Below are 22,995 nucleotides of genomic sequence, written 5' to 3'. Positions count from 1 at the left end.
GCTAAGAAGTGTTTAAAGAAAGCATGTTAACTGAAAGTGTAACAATATATTTAAAGATACCTGGTTATTAATCCCTAAATATTCAGACCTTGGAAAAAATTAGTTTTTGGTTCTAATATCCCAGAGCCACCATTAGCCAGTGAGGGTTCTGAAAGCTGTAGTCCAAAACACCATTTATCCAAGATCTGCAAATGCTTGCAAATAAACATAAAGCCACAACACACTTTTGCTTGTTCATCATGGACAATGGGACTCTACCTTTGGAGGCTTCAGTACCGAGTGGATTTTCAAAGATGCTGGTTGAGACTTGGTTCCAAGCATCCTTCACGGCAGACTTGGAAATTACCCTGTTGTTCAGACTCTGTTGAGGCCGGAAATTATTCCTCAGATATTCCACGGATTTGACGTGGTCTTGCTGTTCCGTGGTAAATATGGAATAAAAGGCTTCCAGCTGAACGCAGCAGCCATCAGGATGAGTAGAAGGGGGGTGGGGAAGAAAAGAAAAGAAAGGGGGTGGGAGGGAAGGACATTAATTAGAAAAACAATGTGGTGAAATCTGGGCAGCTGATAAGAATGCAAAATGGCAGGAAGTACTGATGCCAAGACTGATAAATCAAACAGGAAACCAGGCTGCCCGCTGAAATCACTGCCAACAGCCTTATCTAGCCCCATTTCTATTCTGCCAAGCTGCAGAAAAAAACACTTCAGAAACCCTCTACAAAGTTAATCTCTGTGAGAGGAAAGAAAAAGATTCTTCTCCAGTCCCCATTTACTGGTTACATTTACAAATATATACAGCTCTTTCTTTTGTTTGAGCTGTAATGTGTGCATGTGTGTGACTGGGGTACTATTATGATGCCAAACAGGGCCACACATTGATTTTCTGCATAATATAAATCACAGCTCAGCATACAGCCATTGCATTTTCCCATTATTTGTATTTATAGCTGTATCTTGAACAACCAGCAGTTCCTAGAGTGCAGGTGCCCACTCTGCTGCACATTATAGATACAATAAAAGCTGGACCCTGGCAGACAAAGATAACAAACCCAGACAGTGGGGGGAGCTCCCACTCTAATGAAAGGGTGGAATGCTGTATTTTGAATTTACTGTTGATCTAAGCTAGCCTTCTCCAATTCTGATCCTCCTAATGTGGTGGACTACATTTCCTATCAGCCTCCACATCCATAATCCAACACATTTGGATAATGTAAAGCGGATTAAAGCTGCTCTAACCACTGAGACACATTATTGTCATATCTTAAGTGCCTCTGCAGAGGTCCCCCCCCCCCCAGAATAGTCTAACAATTTGATCCTAACCCAGAAGTTAGTATCAATTAATGTTATCTTGCAATAGGTATGTTTAGTATTGCAGCTTATTAGGGGAAGTAAGAACATATTACTTACTTGTAACTGTAGTTCCTCAAGTGGTCATCCATGCCTTCATACAAGTGGATTCTTGCACCTGTGCAATGAGTCCAACTGGACAATTCTATAGCTTGGCGAAAATCCCACCTATTCCTATCAGTCAACGCTACTGTTCTCCCAGTCCCATTGCAAAATATAGAGGGACCTGACAGAGTGGGAGTAGGACAGGCTGTGTAAGGGCAGAGATGACCACTCAAAGAGTCACTGTTACAGGTAAGCAACTTGTTCTTCTTCATGGTCTCTGTGTTTTAATCACAGAAGATCTATCAATGTGAACTATCCTCCTTGTAAAGGAATAGTAGGATGGAGTGTAGTCCTGAACATCCTTTGGTATTATGTATCGGTTGTCTCCATGAAGATCCAAGATTGGACAAAGGCCACCATCCTTTTGGGAACCATAACATGCAAAGAAAGGTATCAGTCACTTCTGTAATGATTTGGAAACTTTGCCATAGCATTCTTTGGTAGTAAGGTAGCAATTTTGTCTATCTGGGTTCTGGATTGAGAGGACGAGGAAATGGGAGGAATCACGGGAAGAACCAGAAGATTTCTTTGAAGTGGGCGGGCTGAAAATATTGATTTTTTATATGGATGCCATTGACATCGCCTTGGCAATGCTGTAGGGATGTGTATAAACTCTGTGATGGCAACTTGGACCTGGACTTAAACCTGGAGAATGAAGAATGTGGACATTTCCAAGGGAACTTGAAGGTACATTGCTGTTGATGATGCACATCGAAGGCCATTTTATGATCTAAGCTATTCTATGATCTAATCTGCTCCAGCATTAATCAGATCTTCTCCATCAAAAAGCAGATCTTCAATTTGACATCTGGTGTCCTCCCAAGAGTCCAACAGAGCAGAGCTTTGCATAGCAACGATTGGCAACAGCCCTTGACATCACCTTGGCAGTACAGATGATTGAATGGTGAGGTGATTGTATTGGTTGCATCACCAGAGATTGAGGCTCTTCCTGGAAAACCAGGGGTTCATTCTGCTGTTCATGTGGATGATGTGGAATGAAGGAAAGCATCTTGTCAGAGAGGCACAGTTTGTATGTGGACATGCAGGCCTGCATGTTGACCATGCGTATTTCCGGAGCTGCAGAAAATACAAGGCAGCTCTCAAAAATGTTCAGATGACTGCCTTCTCTGACATCTGATAACAAACGATTGATTGAGATGCCTCCATAAGACAGAATTCATAATCTGGAGGCTGAAAAGCTAGAAAGCCCCCTCCCCCCGCTGTGTTTTACACAAGTCTTCCAGATATTGGGAAGTTGATGGCAATGACACTCATTTAAGCCAGGATCTTCTGATGGAATCCTGGAAAGTAGGCAGCAGAAGAATCATAGCTGGAGTAGAAGTCCATCATTTGGAGAGTGGAGCTGGTGGAGGTATATTATCCAATCCTAGAGACTTGCTCATGTAAGCAAACAAACTAGGGTCTGTGCAGTTGCGAAAATCGATTTGTGTGAGAATAAGAACATGCACTTCTTGGAAGGAATTACGTAAAAAAATGTGACATGAAATGCAAAGCAAATGCACGTACAAATGCTTTTGACAAATATTTAAAAATGTTATATTTTTGCCACTTCTTGAACTATCTGCATGAATAAATTGAATGACACAGTAGTGATTTTTCCTGTAATCTTTAGGTCCTTGAAAACACCTACTTGGTACAGATCAAAACATTGCTTTTTAAAACATTTCCATGACTAACCTATAAAATCTCTATATTTTCCAAGATGTATAAATGTAATTTCATTTTCTATTTTTTTCTTTAAAAAGAAATGTGTAGTAAAATAGCAATCATAAAACTGTAAACAACTGTGGCCAGAGAAGTATAAACACTTTGGGGTAATTTTTTCCCCTTTAGAAGTGGGAAGGGCTGTAGCTGAAGAGCTGTCAGATTCCTCAGTCCAATAGTTTGCCTTTCTTTCTCCCAGGGAAAGAAAACATCTATTTCTCTCTTTTTGGGGGGTTTGCCTGAAGGAGTCCGCTTTTGTGCCATGAGCCAGGAATTCAACTGGGGGTAATGCAGTGAGATTCTCACCTGTCTCTTGAAGACATCTGATGAACATTTCCTGAACTGTGTTCTTTTATACTCTTTCTCAGTTAGCAGGAATTTTGTGAAGAGAAAAAGGACATTCCTGCTTTCCACTGGGAAGACTGAGCCTTGTGAGTTCCGATTTCATATGTGTAAGTCAGTGTAAGATTAAAGAAAGAGGCATATATAGCCAAGAAGTGAAGTCTAAAAGTGGAACAGCTATATATTCAACATGCTTGCTATTGAAATACAGGCTGAGCATCTGAAATCCTTTGGACCAGAAGTGTTTTTTATTTTGTGATTTTCTTAAAAATCTTGCATATACATAATGAAATATTGGAATTGGAAAATGTTTGAAGGGAAAAGTCAAATTTTTAAATGATATATCTGTCATTTTTCATTTGGTAATAAGGAACACTTCAACACATATTCTAAAACCATCAGCCAGGTTACAACCAGTGGAGAGGAAATATGGGTATAAATAAATATAATAATAATAATACTAATAATAATACTAATAATAATACAAAACATGCCTCCTTGTCATCCTCCTCCCTAAATCATTTAATCTCACTTATTTTGTCATAATCCAAGAGGACTTTGTTTATAAGTCTCCAAAATATCCAATGTGTGCAGGTATCATCTTTTGTAAACCATGACCTATATCTATATATAGTTAACATTAATACAAGATGGTTCACAGAATTGGCTTGCTAGACTACATTAGATTTTCAGAATCCCCCCCCCCGCCCGAATATTTTCAAGTTGTGGTTGGTTAAATCCATAGAAGCAAAAACCATGGTTACGGAAGGTCGACTGTACTGTATTTTAAATTAACTACACTCAGGAAACCTGGAAGGATTGTTTTATTTGTTTGTTTGTTCGCTGATTTGGAATAGCTCTAACAAACCAACTACAGAGAAGCCAACATTTGTTGGCATTTAATTTGAGCATAACTAGATGGATGTTGGATTTTATCTATATGGGCAGCACACAATTATTCAATTTTAAAAGCTAGACTCCAAAACCTAAACTCCAGTGCCAAAGAGAAGCAAAACAAAATGAAAAAGGTCTGTTAATGTGATTCAATCCAATCCTTGACAACAGCAGACACTGAAGACAGGATAGTTTAAGTGGTTAAAAAAAAGCAAATGATCTTGGTGTGTCCTTTGAGAGAAATGATTGAGAAGCAGCAGGGAAACGGATGGCTTGATGCTTTCATTTGCCTCAATCATGTGAGGGTTACTGAATATTTACACTCCTTCATTCAGATAAATCAGTGACTTTTAGACTCTTAGACAGTTCCAGCCAAGATGCCTCTGTTGCAATGGGGTGTATTATTATCATGAGCAAATAAAAGGCAGAACAGATTTCAGCAAGGAGACATTTTGAAAACAAAAGTTTTAAATGTCAAAGCCTTTTTAATTGTTAAAACACTTAGCTGCATTTCCACATTATTACTCTGGGATGCCTCTCAAATGAAAATGCCACTCATTGCCTTGATCTACAAGAAGGCCTCATGTGCATTCGTTTTTGGAATCTGTACATCACTTCAGAGGTCTGTAACAGGAACCTTGCATCATTGTTAGCTAATAATAATGAAGAGAGCAGATCAATGGCATGATTACATTCCTCAGTACATCATCAGTACAGGTTGAGTGCCCTTTATATGAAACGTTTGGGACTAGAAGTGTTTTGGATTTTGGAATACTTGCATTTCCCATATGTACATAATGGGATGTCTTTGAGATGGGACCCAAATCCACACACAAAATTCACTGATGTTTCATATACACCTTATTCTACACATAGGCAGAAGACTAAAATTAGTTTCCCTCTTTCCATACCATTGAACCAAAAGAGTTCAGGTGGTGTCAAACTGTATTGATTTGACTGTGTAGAAGCACCCTAAGCTCACAATAGGACAATAAAATTTAAGAAATTCTTTGATGATATAAACCTACCTGGCGATAAGAGATGGGGACAGGCATTCGAAAAACTATCCACTCCACAATCTCGCTGCAAGGTGGGGTAGTCAGGGACCCTGCATACCGATAGTAACTTCCCAGAGATGCAGGAAGGATATCCCTTAACACAAAAGGATCCAAGAAGGTCTCTTTCTCTGGAAAACAAGCAAAGAAATACAAAATGGAATCAAATGGTGTAACTTTAGAGCAGAGGTTCTCAATCTTGTTTGCTCTAACTTTTCACAAAAATCTTACTCAGCACCCCGTTCTTTAAACAAGCAAAGAGTAAAATGTGATGTAAAATTTGCATTCTTTTATGTATCCATATTTCTATCTACATCCTATAACATGGTAAATTAAGATGAAAGAAGGACACATTGAATCTTGAAATTACAAAGGTTATAAAGGAAATTATTAAAAATAAACCACATTACACAGAAAATGAATACAATGAAGGATAACATTAAAACAAAACTTATGAATAACCTTAAAAATAATCCTAGGATTGAGAAATATGAACCTGGTGCACTGCTGACAATTTGTAAATGTTGTATTTGTTTTGTCAGCAGCATAAATTAAATTTTTAGATATTTATAGCACATACGCTATTGTTAACTGCTTGTCACACAATTAAGAAATAATCTAAATTAGACTTCACACATGTTGCCTATTTACAGTACAGCACTGTAAGCAAGTCATTAGATATACATATTCCTGCCGAAGCATGCTGGACTTCCTGATAATGCACAACACACTCGCCTGCCAACACTGATTGGTTATGATCTGCATTTTGTGTGTTCATTTGGAAAATAAAGTAATCGCTACCATTTTAACTTTGTTAAACACAGTGAACATGCATGAAGGGTTTTTCAGAATTGTCTTCTTTAATTTTATTTCTTTGTTTGTTTCAACCACCCCTTTATTTTTATTCAATTCTGCCAAATTGCACCAGAGGGTACTACTAAACCCATGGATTTTTCCAGCACTCCTCAATGGGGCAGTATCACCCATTTTGGGAAGCACTGCTTTAGAGCACATAAAGACCGAACAATGTGCATAAGTCATCCATAAGTCTAACTGAATAGTAGATGACTCTCTCAGACTGCGCAGTTGGCTCAGCCACTGTACTCATTTTTCTTAAAACCTACTCTCTAAAATTTGCTTCTAACAGTGACAGACATGGCCAGTAGTCAAAATCTATTCCATGTTATATGATGACTCTGTTTATTTCTGCTTAAAGACAGCTTATTACATTGATACTGCAATGAATACACTCCTACATTTTTGTATTCCTCTTGTCATTATGCTGTGCACATAGGAAAATGTTGTGACAGACATGGCCAGTAGTCAACATTTATTCCATACTATACGATGACTCTGTTATACGATGACTCTGCTTAAAGAAAGCTTATTACAGTGATACTGCAGTTAACACACTCCTGCATTTTTGTATTCCTCTGGTCTTTATGTTGTGCGCATATGAAAATGTTCACTCAAGAACTGTATGCTCTCTAACCCTTTAGAGTGCTTCACAATATCTCAACCCTCCTCCTGCAATGAGACAGGTCTCGATCAATTCCTCCCAAGTAAAAGAAAAAGATGGCAAGGCCACAATTTGTTCAAGAAAACCCAATGGAATTGTAAATTTGCAGTTCCGTTCTTTTTCAATTGCCATCCTCTTAACCCAGCTGGCATTCATACTTGCAGAAATTCAAGAGTTAAAATGAAGATCTTCATAATGCTTTTCAGTATGCAAAGCATCATTCCACAATGGTCAATTCATTCACCGCCAGAAGTAAAGCTCAGAGATTTTGAGTATAAAACCAAGTATGTATTGCTATTCAAATCAGGCCTGCCAAATCCAGGTCAAATCTTTTATTAGACAGGCTACACTGATAGTTTAAATTTGTGGCAAATATGATTTCCTCAGGCAGAACATGGATGAGCAAGTTGTTCAGCACTGGAACAGTATTTTTTACATCAGACATATATTCTAAGCTAGGCGTTCTACTAAAGTTCACATTTTAAGCTCATTTAATTAGCATGATATAAATATATCGTTTTAACAAACTTGATGCATGAATTTAGATGATGTGTTACACTTGTGCTTTAATATTATGACTATGGAACAACCTTGAAGAGAAGAGCAAAGAAGAATCAGCTCTTATAAAATGTTATAAATATAAAAAAGTCACCAAAAGAGCAGGAAATAACAAAAAAAATACTTGCATTAGCAAATTATATCCTCAGCATTTCCTTTATAAAGGTCAGAATAAGGAGATTGGTTTGAAATATTTGAGTAGTATGCAACAAAAAATTTCCTAAATGTTGTATATAGCAGCTGAACTATTAGGATGTTTATCTTCCATTGTGAAAACATGGATGTCATATCAACTTTTCCCCCCGAGCATTTTTAAAAAAAATCTTAGCAAAATATCGAGTAGCTTTAGGGGACGTTTAAGGCTTCATAGACCTTATAGTGTGGCAAATTATAATTCATACATTTCTGAGTGTCACAGCCATTCTTCCCAAAGCAGAATTATTCAACCAGCATTTCTCAACCTGGGAGTTGGGGCCCCTGGGAGGGATCGTGAGGGGGTGTCAGAGGGGTCACCAAAGACCATCAGAAAACACAGTATTTTCTGTTGGTCATGGGGGTTCTATGTGGGAAGTTTGGCCCAAATCTATCATGGGCGGAGGGGGGGGGGGTTAGAATGCTGATTGTAGGTGAACTATAAATCCCAGAAACTACAACTCCCAAATATCAATATTTCCCCCAAATTCTACCAGTGTTCATATTTGGGCATATTGAATATTCATGCCAAGTTTGGTGCAGATCCATGATTGCATGAGTTCACAGTGCTCTCTGGATGTAGGTGAACTACAACCAAAAAAACTCAAGCTCAATGCCCACCAAATCCTTCCAGTATTTTTTGTTGGTCATGTGAATTCTGTGTGCCAGGTATGGTTCAATTCTATTGTTGGTGAAGTTCAGAATGCTCTGATTGTAGGTTAACTATAAATCCCTGCAACTACAACACCCAAATGACAAAATCAACCCCCCACCTCACCAGTATTCAAATGGGGGTGTATTTGTGCCAAATTTAGTCCAGTGAATGAAAATAATCCTGTATATCAGATATTTACATTATGATCCACAACAGTAGCAAAATTACAGTTATGAAGTAGGAATAAAAATAATTTTATGGTTGGGGGTCACCACAACATGAAGAATTATATTAAGGGGGTAGTGACATTAGGAAGGCTGAGAACCACTGATTTATGAAGTCTTTAGCCTTCTCTGCCGAAGAGTGCTGATGTCTCACCAAACTACAGATCCCTTAATCCCATAGTATTGAGTCATGGCAGTCAAAGTAGTGTCAAATTGCATTATTTCTACAGTACAGATGCACCAAGGTCTTCCCTTGTGCCTATTTGTTTGTGTTGGACTTTGTGCTTGGCTCTAAATTCCCAAATGAAACCTTATCCAGCCTACATCATAGTAAACTCACCATCTGGAACAAGATGCTGTAAACAAGAGTCATTTCACAATGAGTCAAAAGCCACCTGCAGCCAGATTTGAGTCTATCTTGACTGTTTAAGTTGTGTGGTCAAGAATAAAACGAAATGAAACAGAGAGGAAGGGAGTTTTGAATTCATCAAACTGGCAAACCTGGTCCACATGACCCATATAAAAGGTTCTAGGATTTATTGGTTTTATCTTCTATTACAGATTAGAAGATGCATCATTCAAATACTTTTCCTCAGCAGTCTGAATTTCTCTGGCATTTATCCCCTTTGCTAGAAATTTACATCTTGGAGAAACAAAACAAACATTTAAAGGGGGACGAAACAGTATTGGCAAGGACAGATCTCTGCTTCTCTTTCACAGCTGTTCCCCGTGGTTCTCATGATTAACTGGCCAAATCCCCCACAATTGCCACGAGAAAGGTAACAGCAAGGTTCTTATTAAGCGCTTTATACCTACAGTTGGTCCCTCCAATGGCACCTCTCCCATGCTGTGTAAGCTTATTTTCCTTCCTATCTGGATTCTGCTTGATAAATTTAGTCAGGTACGAAACAACAAGATAATCTGGCTTGACTTCCATCATTCTGTAATCTTTGGATGATTCCGCTCCTCTCTCTTACTTGGTGGAGTATTAAACATGTTCAGCTAGGGCTGTAGTTTCGGCATCATCCCAGGCTCCAAACCAAGTAAAAACCTGAGAACAAGGGTACATCTACACAGTAGAATTAGTGCAGTTTGACACCACTTCAATTGCCATGGCTCAATGCTATGGAATCCTGTGAGCTGATGTTTGGTGAGGCATCAGCACTCTTTGGCAGAGCAGACTAAAGACCATGTAAAACTACAGCCCCCAGAGATTTCATAACACTGAGCTGTGGTAGTTATAGTGGTATCAAACTGCATTAATTCTATAGTGTAGATCAGGCATGGGCAAACTTTTCAGAAAGGGAGCCACATGTTGGGCAGGGCCTGGGTGGCTGGGCCAGGAGAGGGGTGAGGGTTGACATGGGTTGGGGGTGGGGCAGTTGGTGCAAGGGGGAGGCTGGAAGTGGTTGGTGTGTGGGGGGGGGGAGAGAGGGGAACATACACAGCTGTGCAGGGTTTCTGGGAGGTCCCCACACAGCAGCATATGCCTGCAGGGCACGTTCTTTGCGAGAGGACATATTGGCCCACCATGTGGAGAGCTCTGCGCAGCCACATGTGACTGGGAGTGCTTGGGCCAGAGCCAAGACCCCAAAGGGCTGCATCCGGCCCATGGGCCTGAATTTATCCATGCCTAGTGTAGATGCACTCCTAGAGACAGCATCTGATGATGTCATTAAGCACTATGCATTAAGTTCCAGAGGGTTATTCAAACATACAAACAGACAAAACGTATTTTCATTTGGAATTTCAGGCTGCCATATAAAGCAATTGAAACTGCGTTACATGGACAACATAGACATATATAATACAGTTCAGAGAAAATAGCAGTGTATGCCAGGCTAAGATAACAATTGTTCCCCGGTCCAAGGTGAAATAGGGGTTTCATTCCATATCACCTTCTTAGGGAAATGAGATAAAAAATCTTTAATCTAACTGACTTTACCTAACGTAGCCAGAAGATGGATGCAAGGCAGGGAGGAAAGGAAGTCTTAGCACTACAGTGACTGCAGGTAAAAATGAAACTAAGTGCATTTCTAGAAAAAGGGTTCTTTTTTTTCTTTTCTTCTATGGACACCTTATCATAATATAGCAGCAGATAGTATTATAGCACTCAACATTGGCATGTCTTCAAATTAAATTTCAGGATTATTCAGAATTACCTTTTACAACTTACCCACAATTTCCATATCTTATAGCCTAATATGGTGCAACAACTACCTAACAACTAACATAATTTCAATTTATTTTTCAAAATATGCAACAATTGTAATGTGATATGAAATGAATACTGCAGTAATTTATTGCATATATTCATGAGTGAAGGAAATGCTAGATTTTAGTTAGTTAGTTGTTTGTTGTTCATTCATTCAGTCATTGCTCTCCTCCCAAGAAGTAAGCATCTCCTGATATCCTGGCTGCAGTCTGCATCTGCAGTAATCTTTGCACCCAGAAATACAAAGTCTGTCACGGCCTCCACATCTCTTCCCTCTATTTCCCAGTTATCAATCATTCTTGTTGCCATAATCTTGGGGATTTTTATGTTTAGCTGCAACCCAGCTTTTGCACTTTCTTCTTTCACCTTGATTAGAAGGCTACTCAGCTCATCCTCGCTTTCAGCCATCAAAGTGGTATCATCTGCATATCTAAGGTTGTTAATGTTTCTTCCAGCAATTTTCACCCCAGCCTTGCATTCATCAAGCCCTGCACATCGCATGATGTGTTCTGCATACAAGTTGAATAGGTTGGGAGAGAGTATACAACCCTGCCATACGCCTTTCCCAATCTTTAACCAGTTAGATTTCAGTTAGAGGTCAAGAAAAAGACAGTGATTTTTTTTTCATTCACGCTCATGGACTCCCTGAAATCATACCATTTAGAACAAATGAAACACAGTATTTCTTCACGCAAAGCATTCAGGTGTTTATTGCCAAAAACAAATTCATGGAGAATAGTTTTGTCAATTGCATTACAAATGATGATAGGTAAATACACAAGAAGAAGTCACATATTGCTGCATATCTGGCCTATTGAATTAGATAACGCTTGCTGTGTTAATATGTTATCTTTTCATCAAAGTTCCCATCCTGTGGCTCAGGCAAAAAACCCTAAATATTCAAGGCACCCAAAATGTACTGAACATCCAAGTCGTTGATAGGAAAACACAATCTCTCCTCCTCTGGCCTCAGGGTACATCTCAATTCAATTTTCCTACAGAGAGATAATCTCATGTAGAAGATGCACTTACCCAATGTGCAAAATGCACCATGAGTGCCTTTCATCCTTCATTTCATTTTCAAAATAGGCTGCTAATTGGCATACTCAGAAATCTTGCCAAACTGTAACCATAAATGAGGGGGATCAAATCAGAAGTGTGCAATTGGCATTTGCTTTGGGGATAGGAGGGCAGAGGAAATTTCTCCTCCTAGCCTCAAAACAAAATGAGATACAGAACAATCATCAATTCATACACAATGAAGATTCAACTCAATGTCATTCACTGATTTTTGCTTTGCCATGGCATGAGCATACCTAATTCCTCTACCCTTTTTCATAAGACAAAGTGAAAAATCACTTGTGTTATTTTGTCTTCCTTTCCAAGAACTGAAGCTTTCATTTTTGTCTTGAGGTCATTGCAAGGGCATCCTATGCAAGTTCTTGGTACCCAAGAGTCTGGTAAGTTATCTATTCCCTTCTGTCACAAAGAAGCCCAATCATGGTGGTTTTATTTAGACTTATTTCATGCTTTTGTTGTTATCACCTCGCACTTGGGTTAACTTATGAATTTTATTCTGAGAAATACAGCAAGGGCACAATGCTTCAAGTCTATTAAGAATGAGAGAGACTTGGGAAATCATACAACACAACTGAAGGACACTCTTAGCCAATGATGTATGTATGTCCACAAAATTGAAAGGAATTGCTCCCATGGGACTACCAGAATACCACAAGACAATATTTTTATATTAATTCTCAGGCATGAAAGAGTATGAAACAGTATCCATGTGCAGCACTGCTTGGGCAGACTTTGATTTGTTATGAGTACTTCTATGTACTTTTTGCAATGTTCAGTTTGCCAGCTTTAACTTCATGGAGTAGACACCAACATCCCTGAGGTTCTTTCACTCCACAGAGTCAAGCTGTATTGCCTCTGTTGGGAAATACGTTCTCTTTGGAAGCTTGATTGGTGCTGATACTAATTCTGTTTTAATGCCAAGTTGAAACTTGACGATTCAGCCATGCACTGTAAATTCATGGGTTTGTCTCTGATCTATCCATCCATGATTTGTCAAATGGCTGCAAATGTTTTTAAAGTGTTCTAAAATGTTTGAATTAATTTAGATCATGGGTGTCAACGTATTTTTCATCAAGGGCCACATCAACTTTATGGTTGTTTTCAAAGGGCTGATTGTAATTGTAAAGTTGTATAAATGTAACTATGTTGCCCTGGCATTGAAAGCCTGATGGGTCACATAAAATGGGCCGGATTCACCACACGGACCTCATGTTTGACATATGACATTTAGTTTATTAATACTTTTAACTTTTGTTGTTTTATTTAATGTCAACTGTTCTTACACTTTTTCGTGTGCCAGCAACTAATGGTTGCCAATTGTGAGCTGTCATGAGTTCCCCTTCAGGGATTGAGGACAGGGTACAAATGTCCAACATAAATAAATAAATAAGTAAATAAATAAATTTAAGGTGTTGTACTATATCCTAAAATCTGCTGATAGAATGAATGAATATATATGAGTTGCTGATTCTCAATCTAGTGGGATTTTTTTGGGAGGGAGGGAGGTAAAATAGTTGAGCAATGGGTGGGGGGTTATAAAGGGAAATCTGGATGCTGCACATTTTGTCCATCACTAGCAGACTATCCAGAAAGCTTGCCTTATGGCACATGAGCCCCTTAAACATTAGACAATCTGCTGCTAATTTCAAATTAAAATAATAACTGAAATTTCAATTCTAACTATCTGTATTTACATTTATTTCTGTATTTACAATGATTAACAATTAATTAACAATGTAACAATTAATTATTTGTTATAAGAATTACATGATAGCTTTATAGTTGTCGGTGAGTCCCCTTTGTCCACCATTGAAACCCATGGTTTATCTCCCCTATTGCTGCTTCTCTGATTAGAACCAGAAACAGCTAAGAAACAGGCCAATTTGAGTGCTTCACAACTGTTTTCTATACTAATCTGCTGGGAAGATGGGAGGGACCTTCAGGCCATATGGATGTCGACCACAGGTGCATCACACATTGGTTACACCTGCCATCTTCAGCACCCAGTAGATGCCAAGAATGCTCATCACCACAATATTCTAGAGTAGTCTTAATAGACATGAATGTCCTACCAACACTGTGTAAAATAAATCAATATTTATGTTTGACTATGTGGAGATAATGCAATGGAAATATTAATATTAAGGGAAGCTCTGCATACTTCAGTGCAAAGAGAGAAACAGCAACATAATGTAAATATGTGGAAATTCCCTGAGGATTTTAGCAGTTCTTTTGTACACCCAAATACTGTATCCTCATCAACACCTAGAAGCTCTGTTTTCACGCTTGTTGAGTTGCATTTGTTCCCATCTCAAAACTTAGGATGACTTCTAATTTGTGTTCAGTACTCAAAATCATACACTGTATTTCAAAAGCTGGACCAATGTATTACATAAAACACTATGCAAATGTGCATTAGTCTTTTATCTAAGAGCGAAGCTCATATTCTGCTTCCGAAGATTTTTTTTTGGTACCATATGCTGACAATATTCTATTTTAATAATTAATCGTTCATCAAAGGAAAGATGAGCAGGAATGCTAAATTCAAAGTTATTCAGATTGCAAAAATGAATAATGCATGACTTTTATATTAAATACACACTGTAATGTGTAGTCTACATTTCATCCAAGCTTGCCTGTCTTCCATTTTTAAACATTTTGAACTAAAATATGAATTATCAACTAAGGGAAAGTTATTTAGACAAAGGACAGCCTTATTTGAATGCAAACGTGAAGTATCCTGCTATGATTAAATTTCGGTTATCAATTAGATGGAAGTTATATGAAGTGTCTGGCAAGCCATAATCTGTTCTCAGAAGACAGCACCTCTTGCAGCAGGAAAGAAGGCATTGTTGCTATCACACAATGCAAGAAGAGCGTTTGAACAGGTTCACAAAATCTTGCTAAGATGTTCTGGACATGTTGTCTCACTCAAATAAAGGTTAAGTATCTCTTATCCAAAATGCTTTGGAACTGAAGAAGTGTATTGGATTTCTTTGAAATTTGGAAACTCTTCATTTACATATATGATATACATAAGAGATATCTTGGATGTTGCGACCTAAGTTTTAAATCATGTATATTTCATATATTCCTTATGACAAACAATTCTATAGCCTGATGTAATACAATATAATACTACTAATAATACAATATAACAATTATATATTTTACATTACATATAATATTACTAATAATATTAAAGTGTAGTGGTATAGTATAATATATTAGTATACAATACTAATATTGTGCTATACTAATAATATAATATATTGTATGCATATAACTTGTAAGCCACTCTGAGAAGGGTGGGATATAAATGTCATAAATAAATAAATACATCTTATTCACAGTTTGACACAATATTTTAAATATTTTTAGCATGAAAGTTTGTTTCTTCGAGGCGATATTAATTTTTAAAATATCATTGGAATCTAAAAGGAAGAAAAGAGCTAGGCATCAACTACAAAATAGAGTCATAAAAGATGCTAAAGTAGGGCTTGAGGAAAAGAAATCTAAGATTGAATGCATTTTCAGTATGGGAGATAAGGGCCTAATCTCCAGATTATATAAGCACGTTCTAGAGTAGAATTTAGAAGACAATAGAATAAAGCCTGTCATGATCTCTTGGGCCAGAGGTTTGGGGAAAAACATAGAATTAGAAAAATTGGAGCATCTTTGGAAAAAATATTTAAATTCTCAATAGCAGGGTCCATTAGTGAGAACTTAGACAAAATGTTTTCCAGAAGTGATATAACCCCAGAGTTATTAGCTAAAATGGACAAAACTCATGGAGGAGATTGCTGGAAATGTAAAAAAAAAAAAACCATAAGTTTACTTTTTCCATGTCTGGTGGACATGCCCAATAGTATCAAAATTTTAGAAACAAATAATATGTTCACCAATAAGGTTATGAAAAGCCTGACAATGTGCCTTCTAGGTCTTTTTAGAGAGGGTATAAATCAGAAAGATAAAAGAAATATGCCAATACAGCTTTGTTGCAGAAAGAACTATTATGGCTAAATCATGGAAGGCAGAAAGAGAAATTACTCAAGAGTGATTTGAGAGAAAAAATAATAGATTATATACAAATGGCCAAATTGTCTAATGGTCTTTGAGGAAAAAATAACGATGAGTTTGTAAACAAATGGCAGCTGGCCTTCACATATATTGGAAAGAAGGCAAAAACTGACTTTAAGGATGCTGCAAGGAACTGATATGGGTAGGTATTAAGGGGACAGGTATCATAGTGAGCAGGGGATGGAAGTCCAAGGTGGCTCACGTGTGCGGGGATGGAGGGACTGTATTGTCTACTGTGTTTGCTACTGTCTCTGTATGTTGTGTGCTCTGTTTGTAAATGTATATCATTGTTTTTTCTTCTTTTTAAAACTATTTATAAAGGAAAGCATGATAGCTACTTTTGAAGAATGCAAAAGAAAAAGTTATGTAGTTTAAAAAAACAGAATTAATGGCGATCAACTATTTATGGGGGACTGATGTTCCCTCGCTACTTCGCAGTTCGCTTTTCGCGTACTCACTGTTACACGGTTTCTCAATAAATATTAACGTAAAATATTTATTGTGGTATTTTAGCTGTTTTGCAGGTTTTTGCCCCAAAATGGAGAATAGCCAACAGGAATGTAGGACACAGGCCCATCTTTTCCAGTGTCATCTGTACAGCCAATGACAATCAAGAAGCTGGGAAGGCCAAGTGGTGCCCCCTTTTGTGCCTCAGCCAATAGGAAAACCCCGAGCAGTCTCAAGATGCTACTTGCCAATGTGAGATTGTAAATATATACAGTGTCTCTACTTCGCGGATTTTCACTTTTCGCAGGTGGTCCTGGAACGTAACACCCTATGCTATAAACAGGAAGCTGTCATAAACCAAACCAGTCCATTGGTCCACTGAACTCAGTGCTGTCTACATCCAAGTGTTACTGGACTTCCAAGATTTCAAGAGAGAAGTTTCCCAGCTTTATATGAGATGTTGGAATTGTTCTTGGAATCTTGGGCACAAAAAAGTAGGTGTTCTATTGTTCCGTTAAGTCTAGTAAAAAAGGCTGAGATGGACTTTCGAGGTCTGGGATCTAAGAAAGCTGAAAGCTGTTCTAGTTTGTTCATGTTCCTGAACCATAGATGCACTCAAAGACAATTGACTAGTATGTTGCTAATAGCTTATGCACAATCTTTTGTGATGTGCATGTGCACTAAACATAAGTTCATCCTTCCAGAAAAGTGAATTGCTCTTTGTGATAGAAAGCCATCCTGATTGATAAATGATCCTTGGTGATGAATGACTGTTATCCAAGGTCATGGACATAAAGCAACATCAGGGGAAGGAAAGACTTTTTGTGAGCTTTCAATCTATACCATGCTTCTCTTTCCATTAAAATAATGTTTCAGGATAAGATTGGCCAAGGGGATACTAATGGGATGTTGAGCCTTTTCCTTCCAAGCCAACGGCATTCTGAAAGCTTCAAGTGAATACTATTTGCTAGTTGGTTACAAATGAAGATGGACTCTGGCCAGTTTCCTTTGCACAAAAGGCCCAGATTGACCGGGGGATTAGTGGGGGTGGTGGTGGTGGGGGGGCAAGAACCCAAGGATAGCATCTATTAGTAACCTCAGCAGAAATTGCTAAGTGGCACATAACAAAGAAGCCCTGAGCCTTAATGATCAAATACTTATAATCCAGAAGCCTGTTACTTTCGGAATTGCAGCTTCATTTAGATAACTGCACTTCACCCATCTTTTTTTTAAACGTTTTTAATTCAGTGAGCTTTTGCTAATGCTACTTTGACTAAAGAAAAGGGGGGCAGCAAGATAAATTTGTGTTTTTCCCTGTGGGATGGATGGTTCAGTAAAGTTATTAACATTTTCACATGTATTTGTGATTCAGTTATATATCGCCTGCTGAAGAGCACTGCAATTCTGGCTCAGTTAGTGTTCAGTAGTATTCTTCAAATCAACCTCAGGGGAGGCACTCATTTGTTTAGATATAAATGTTTCAAAGGTGAAAAACCAGTCCTATGTAGACTTTCAATGTCTCCACATAAGGAGGAGGAAAGGGGATTTCTGTATATGGGGAGGACCTATCCACTCAACTCAGCTTCTATCAATGGTCTGCATGTGTAGAATCCTAAGTGACCCTATGCAATTCCCACACCAGAAAAGCCAGTGATTATAGCATTGGACTCTAACTGTGGAGACCAGGGTTCACATCCCTGCTTAGCCATGGAAAGCTACAGAAAAACCTTGACCAAGCCACAAGCTCTAAGCCTTGGAGGACGATAAAAGCAACCCCACTCTGAATAAATCTTGCAGAGAAAACCCATTACACAAGGTGATAAGGTAGAAATTACTTGAATGCCCAACAAACACCATAATCATGTATTTTAAACTGATGTTTGTTAGGCTACTGTACTAGCATATATTGGCATATCCTGCTATGCTTGAAGGCTGGGCATACAATAGATTAGCCAAAAGCATAATGATTCTCAACCCCAGATACTTTGAACATATAGTTAGTCACAGGGTCTGAATCAAAAGATGTTAGGAAGTATGTTAATCATTCTGATACCCGAGGAGTAATTGAAAGCCCCACAATCTTCCTCTTTTGGATTTTATTATATAAGCAAGGTTTTTAGAAGTAGGGCCAAGACAAGGGTAAGCATGGTTTAGTAGTTTGAGTATTGCACTATAACTCCTGGACTTCAATCCCTGCTTAGCCATGGAAATCCACTCAAGCCATAAGCTTCCAACCTCAGAAGATGGCAATGGAAAATCACCTCTGAATAAATTTTGTTGAGAAAACCTTGTCATAAAACAGAAGCAAACTAAAGGCACACAACAGCAGCAAGTGTTAGGAGTGTGTTGCTAATTTTTTTTAATCCAAAAGCAGGCTGAAAAAAACACAAGAGACAAACCAACAATTCAACAATTTAGATGTCATTATAATAAAGCTATTAGACTCATGTGCAGAACTGGAGAAATGTGAGCGTTTTCCTCTTCCCTAAGCAAGCTCAGATGGCAATTGTCTGCACTCCATGACTGACAAGAGAAAAAAGGAAAAAGAAACCGATCAGTATTTGTAAAAACCAACTTTGGAGATTACAAATTTCAGTATTTATTAAGACCGATTAAAATTCCAAAACAATGTGCAGGCATTCTTCAGAATTGTTCATTGGTTTGGGTCATAAAAAAATGGAAAGCAGGGAGAGCATGATTGGAAATTTTAAAAAAGTCAGATGCATCTTCCATTATTATGAGACTTCCTGGACAGAACCTGTGGGCCCTGTAGGGCACAAGAAGACACTTATGCACACCATCACTCCAAATGTTCTTTTCAAAATCCACTGGTAATTTATATGTGGAGACCTAGATGACATCATAAGGGGTAATGTAAAATCTCAGGCAGTATAATGATGCAGCTTTATACAACATGCCATTCTATATCAAATTTTCCTATTTTCCACACCAACGTTTCCTGCATAGGCTCTTCTTTCTTGTCACCCTTAATTTTTTTCTAGTAGAGTATGGTCCTAAGCATGTTTACTGGATTCTGGACTTAATCCCTATAAGATGTGTTTTGGATTGTAGACTTATAGCGCAATGTTACAAATGTTCACTAAAGAATAAATACCATGGTATTTAATAGGGTTTCTTCGCTGTCCCAGTCCTGCAGCACATGAGTACATGTTTCTTTTACCTACCCTTTCAACACTTGGGACATTATCACATTGGGATATAATCAATTTATATCAGTATGTGCCCCATATTTGTTAAGGATTAGATGAATCCTTATTGGGGCAGGATGAATATGACTCTATCATATCTGATTGTTACGATTCTTACATTTTGAAAATACTGTGCTTCAGCTCATCACACCACGGAAGACTGGCTCCTCCCAGTACATTCAAATGCCTCCTTATGTTACTTTAAAAAAAATCTAATATTGCACAGTGACATAGCCTGGAAGTTTTGAAATACTGTTCTTGTGAGATTTTAGCTGACAGAATGCACATTGATTTTCCGATCACATGGCAATGTATAAAATCATAGTAAAAAAAAACACGATTAGAATCTCATGTACAATTAGTTTCTGCAACATTTTGCAGACAGATTCCAATGGATTATTGACGGAATGGGACAAATATCATATGTTAGTACCTCTCAGAAATGGAGTATATCTCAATGTGATAAAATAGTTGGAAATGACAGACAAGTTCAATTAATTCAACAAGTAGTTCCTTATTTTAGCAGCTGTTCTTGCCTATAAAGGCTGCATTGGGCTACTTGCACACATGTGCATGGTCTCAAGGCTTACCTACGGAAGAGTGGACCCCTACTTGAATGACTTCTGAATGGATGCAAAACTCTTTTTTAAAAGTGACATACAATAGTGTGTTTTTCTGTGGCCAAAATGCATTTGTAAGCTAAAATAACCAGGGTTCCACTTTTCAACTAATTCCACTTTCTGATAGCAGTTTGGTCCCTAACCATCAGATAAGTGAGGGCTCCCTATAGAGTAATGGCAAATTAAGATTCTGTGGATTCAAACTGATTTATGATTACTTATAATTTCAGAGCAACACTTGGCTTTCAGAAGTCAGGTTTCTATAGGGTATACTTAACAGGATAAGATCATTTAAAAACAGCCATTGAATTTGCTGCACTTCATTTATTCTTACTAATTAACACAACAGTGGTTATTTGCAAAAGGCAGTGAAGCTTGCATTATTTTTAAGTGCCTCCTTTAATGCTTCTAACAGAAAATTAATAATTATCACAGAGGCATCATCAACACATAAGAAAATGTGACACTAAAACTATAGAGATTCCTGCATTTTGATAAACAGAGCTGTTATTTTAGGATTTTTCACAAGGGCAGACAACTAGTACAACCTGAAGGAAAATATACTTGAGGTCAATGGGCATTAGTAAGGCGAGAGTGAATATTAATATCCATCTCCTGGTTTTTCTTCAAGCACAACACTCAAGTAGTTTAATTAACAGGTAAATAGAAAAGTGTGAAGACTCTAGGGCCATAAACACAATTTTTGTGGACTGAAACTGAGAATTAGCATTCAAGGAGAATAAGTAGCATGCATCCTACACACAAATTAATTCTTTATTTCAATCTGTCTTATGGTTCTTGATGCCCACCATAAAAACACAATGTTCTGTCTTCACTTTGTGATTGGGCTTACCATAAGGTTCTTGATCAATTATCAATGATCAAGGGTCTGAAGAACAAGCCCTATGAGGAGCGACTTAAAGAGCTGGGCATGTTTAGCATGCAGAGGAGAAGGCTTGAGAGGAGACATGATGGCCATGTGTAAATATGTGAGGGGAAGTCAGAGGGAGCAAGCTTGTTTTCTGCTGCCCTGGAGACTAGGACATGGAACAATGGCTTCAAACTACAACACAGGAGATCCCACCTGAACATTAGGAAGAACTTTTTGATGGTGAGAGCTGTTCAGCTGTGGAGCTCTCTGCCTCGAAGTATGGTGGAGGCACCTTCTTTGGGGGCTTTTAAGTAGAGGCTGGATGGCTATCTGTCAGGGGTACCAAGAAGCATTTTTCCTGCTTCTTGGTATGGGGTTGGACTGGATGGTCCACGAGGTCTCTTCCAACTCTATGATTCTATGATTCATGTTATTTAGTATTTTCTTGTCTATGTAGGCTATATGATGCTTTTCGAACTCCATTGAAGGTGGTGTTGATGACTACAGAAACTCTTTTTGGGAGCTACAAGTCCAGTATCTCCCAGCCAGCACGGCTGGGGGATTTTGGCAATTGTGGAGAGAAAAAGCATAGCATAAATAAACATAATAGTACAAGACAATTTTACTATCTGGCAACCTTCCGCTTTCTTAATTATTCACACACTGCAGCTGGATTATAAAATGAATTTATTAAATAAACTTATACTATTAGTAGGTTTGTAGGCAACTTATCACTGACCATGACTGGTTTCATCCAACCAAAGTAATCTTTGGTATTCCTGACTCTTTTCTTTGCTTATTGGGAAATATTACATTTTTACACTTTTAACATAAATCATCACTGTTTCTTTCAGAGATAATAAAGAATCTTTCCTGAACTAAGTGGATATTGTTTTCTACAGCTTGGAAACAATTAGTTGAAACTTTAATAGACTACATTTTTCATCAGTAAATTTGGAGTTTATTATTTTGAGTAACAACAAATATTTCATACTATGCAAATTCCTATGTACACGTGGATTGGGGTTTTTTTGTTCATTTTAATAATTTGAAATTATCTTTTTGATGTACGTGAATATCTGTCCTTTTTTAAAGAAAAACCATTAACACAGAGAATTATTTTACAATTTTCTGGTAATATTTGAAGGTTAGCAGATTTGCTAAAATCTCTGCACTAATACTATGGGTTTCAGCTTCTGTTATTTTTTGTGTTAATTGACCAGCTCTACAGCTTGAATTTGGGAGATTTAGAGCCAGACTCTAGAACAGGGATGGGAAAGTAGAGCCTTGCAGGATACAAGGGGCTCCACTGGCTTTGCTGTAGCTCTCATTACCAACAGTGTATAGATTAGGGGTCCTCAAACTAAGGCCCGGGGGCCGGATGCGGCCCTCCAAGGTCTTTTACCCGGCCCTCACTCAGGGTCAACCTAAGTCTGAAACAACTTGAAAGCACACAACAACAACAACAACAACAATCTTATCAGCCAAAAGCAGACCCACACTTCCTATTGAAATACGAATACATTTATATTTGTTAAAATTGTTCTTTGCACTACAAATAAGATTTGTGCAGTGTGCATAGGAATTCATTCATGCTTTTTTTTTTTCAAATTATAATCCGGCCCTCCAACAGTTTGAGGGACTGTGGCCTGGCCCTCTGTTTAAAAAGTTTGAGGACCCCTGGTATAGATGATAGAGAAACAGTTGCAAATTGACCCTGTTTCAGTTTTCTCTGAAACAGGAATTTGATTCCGAGAGAGGTATGAGTGAAAAGATAACTGCCCCAAGTTCTGATAGGAATGAAAGTTATTTTGTGGAAATGTCTATAGAAATCTTCGGACTCAGAAGAATTTACTT

General features: G+C 38.0%; 1 protein-coding gene across 4 annotated transcripts in view; it reads right to left on the bottom strand.

Annotated features, from left to right (window-relative positions):
* PTPRG (protein tyrosine phosphatase receptor type G) overlaps positions 1–22,995 on the bottom strand; it is a 713,496-nt gene that overhangs the window by 149,167 nt on the left and 541,334 nt on the right. For all 4 annotated transcript variants that reach the window (XM_060766453.2, XM_060766454.2, XM_060766455.2 and 1 more), the window contains exons 7-8: positions 5,442–5,599; positions 259–451 (exon numbers count right to left, since the gene is read on the bottom strand). In XM_060766453.2, coding sequence (XP_060622436.2) covers positions 259–451; positions 5,442–5,599 — 351 coding nt within the window. The remainder of the gene's footprint in view (positions 1–258; positions 452–5,441; positions 5,600–22,995) is intronic.

The sequence above is a fragment of the Anolis sagrei genome, chromosome 2, assembly GCF_037176765.1.
Source record: "Anolis sagrei isolate rAnoSag1 chromosome 2, rAnoSag1.mat, whole genome shotgun sequence".
Lineage (NCBI taxonomy): Eukaryota > Metazoa > Chordata > Lepidosauria > Squamata > Dactyloidae > Anolis > Anolis sagrei.
This window is presented reverse-complemented; position numbering and strand designations above follow the sequence as displayed.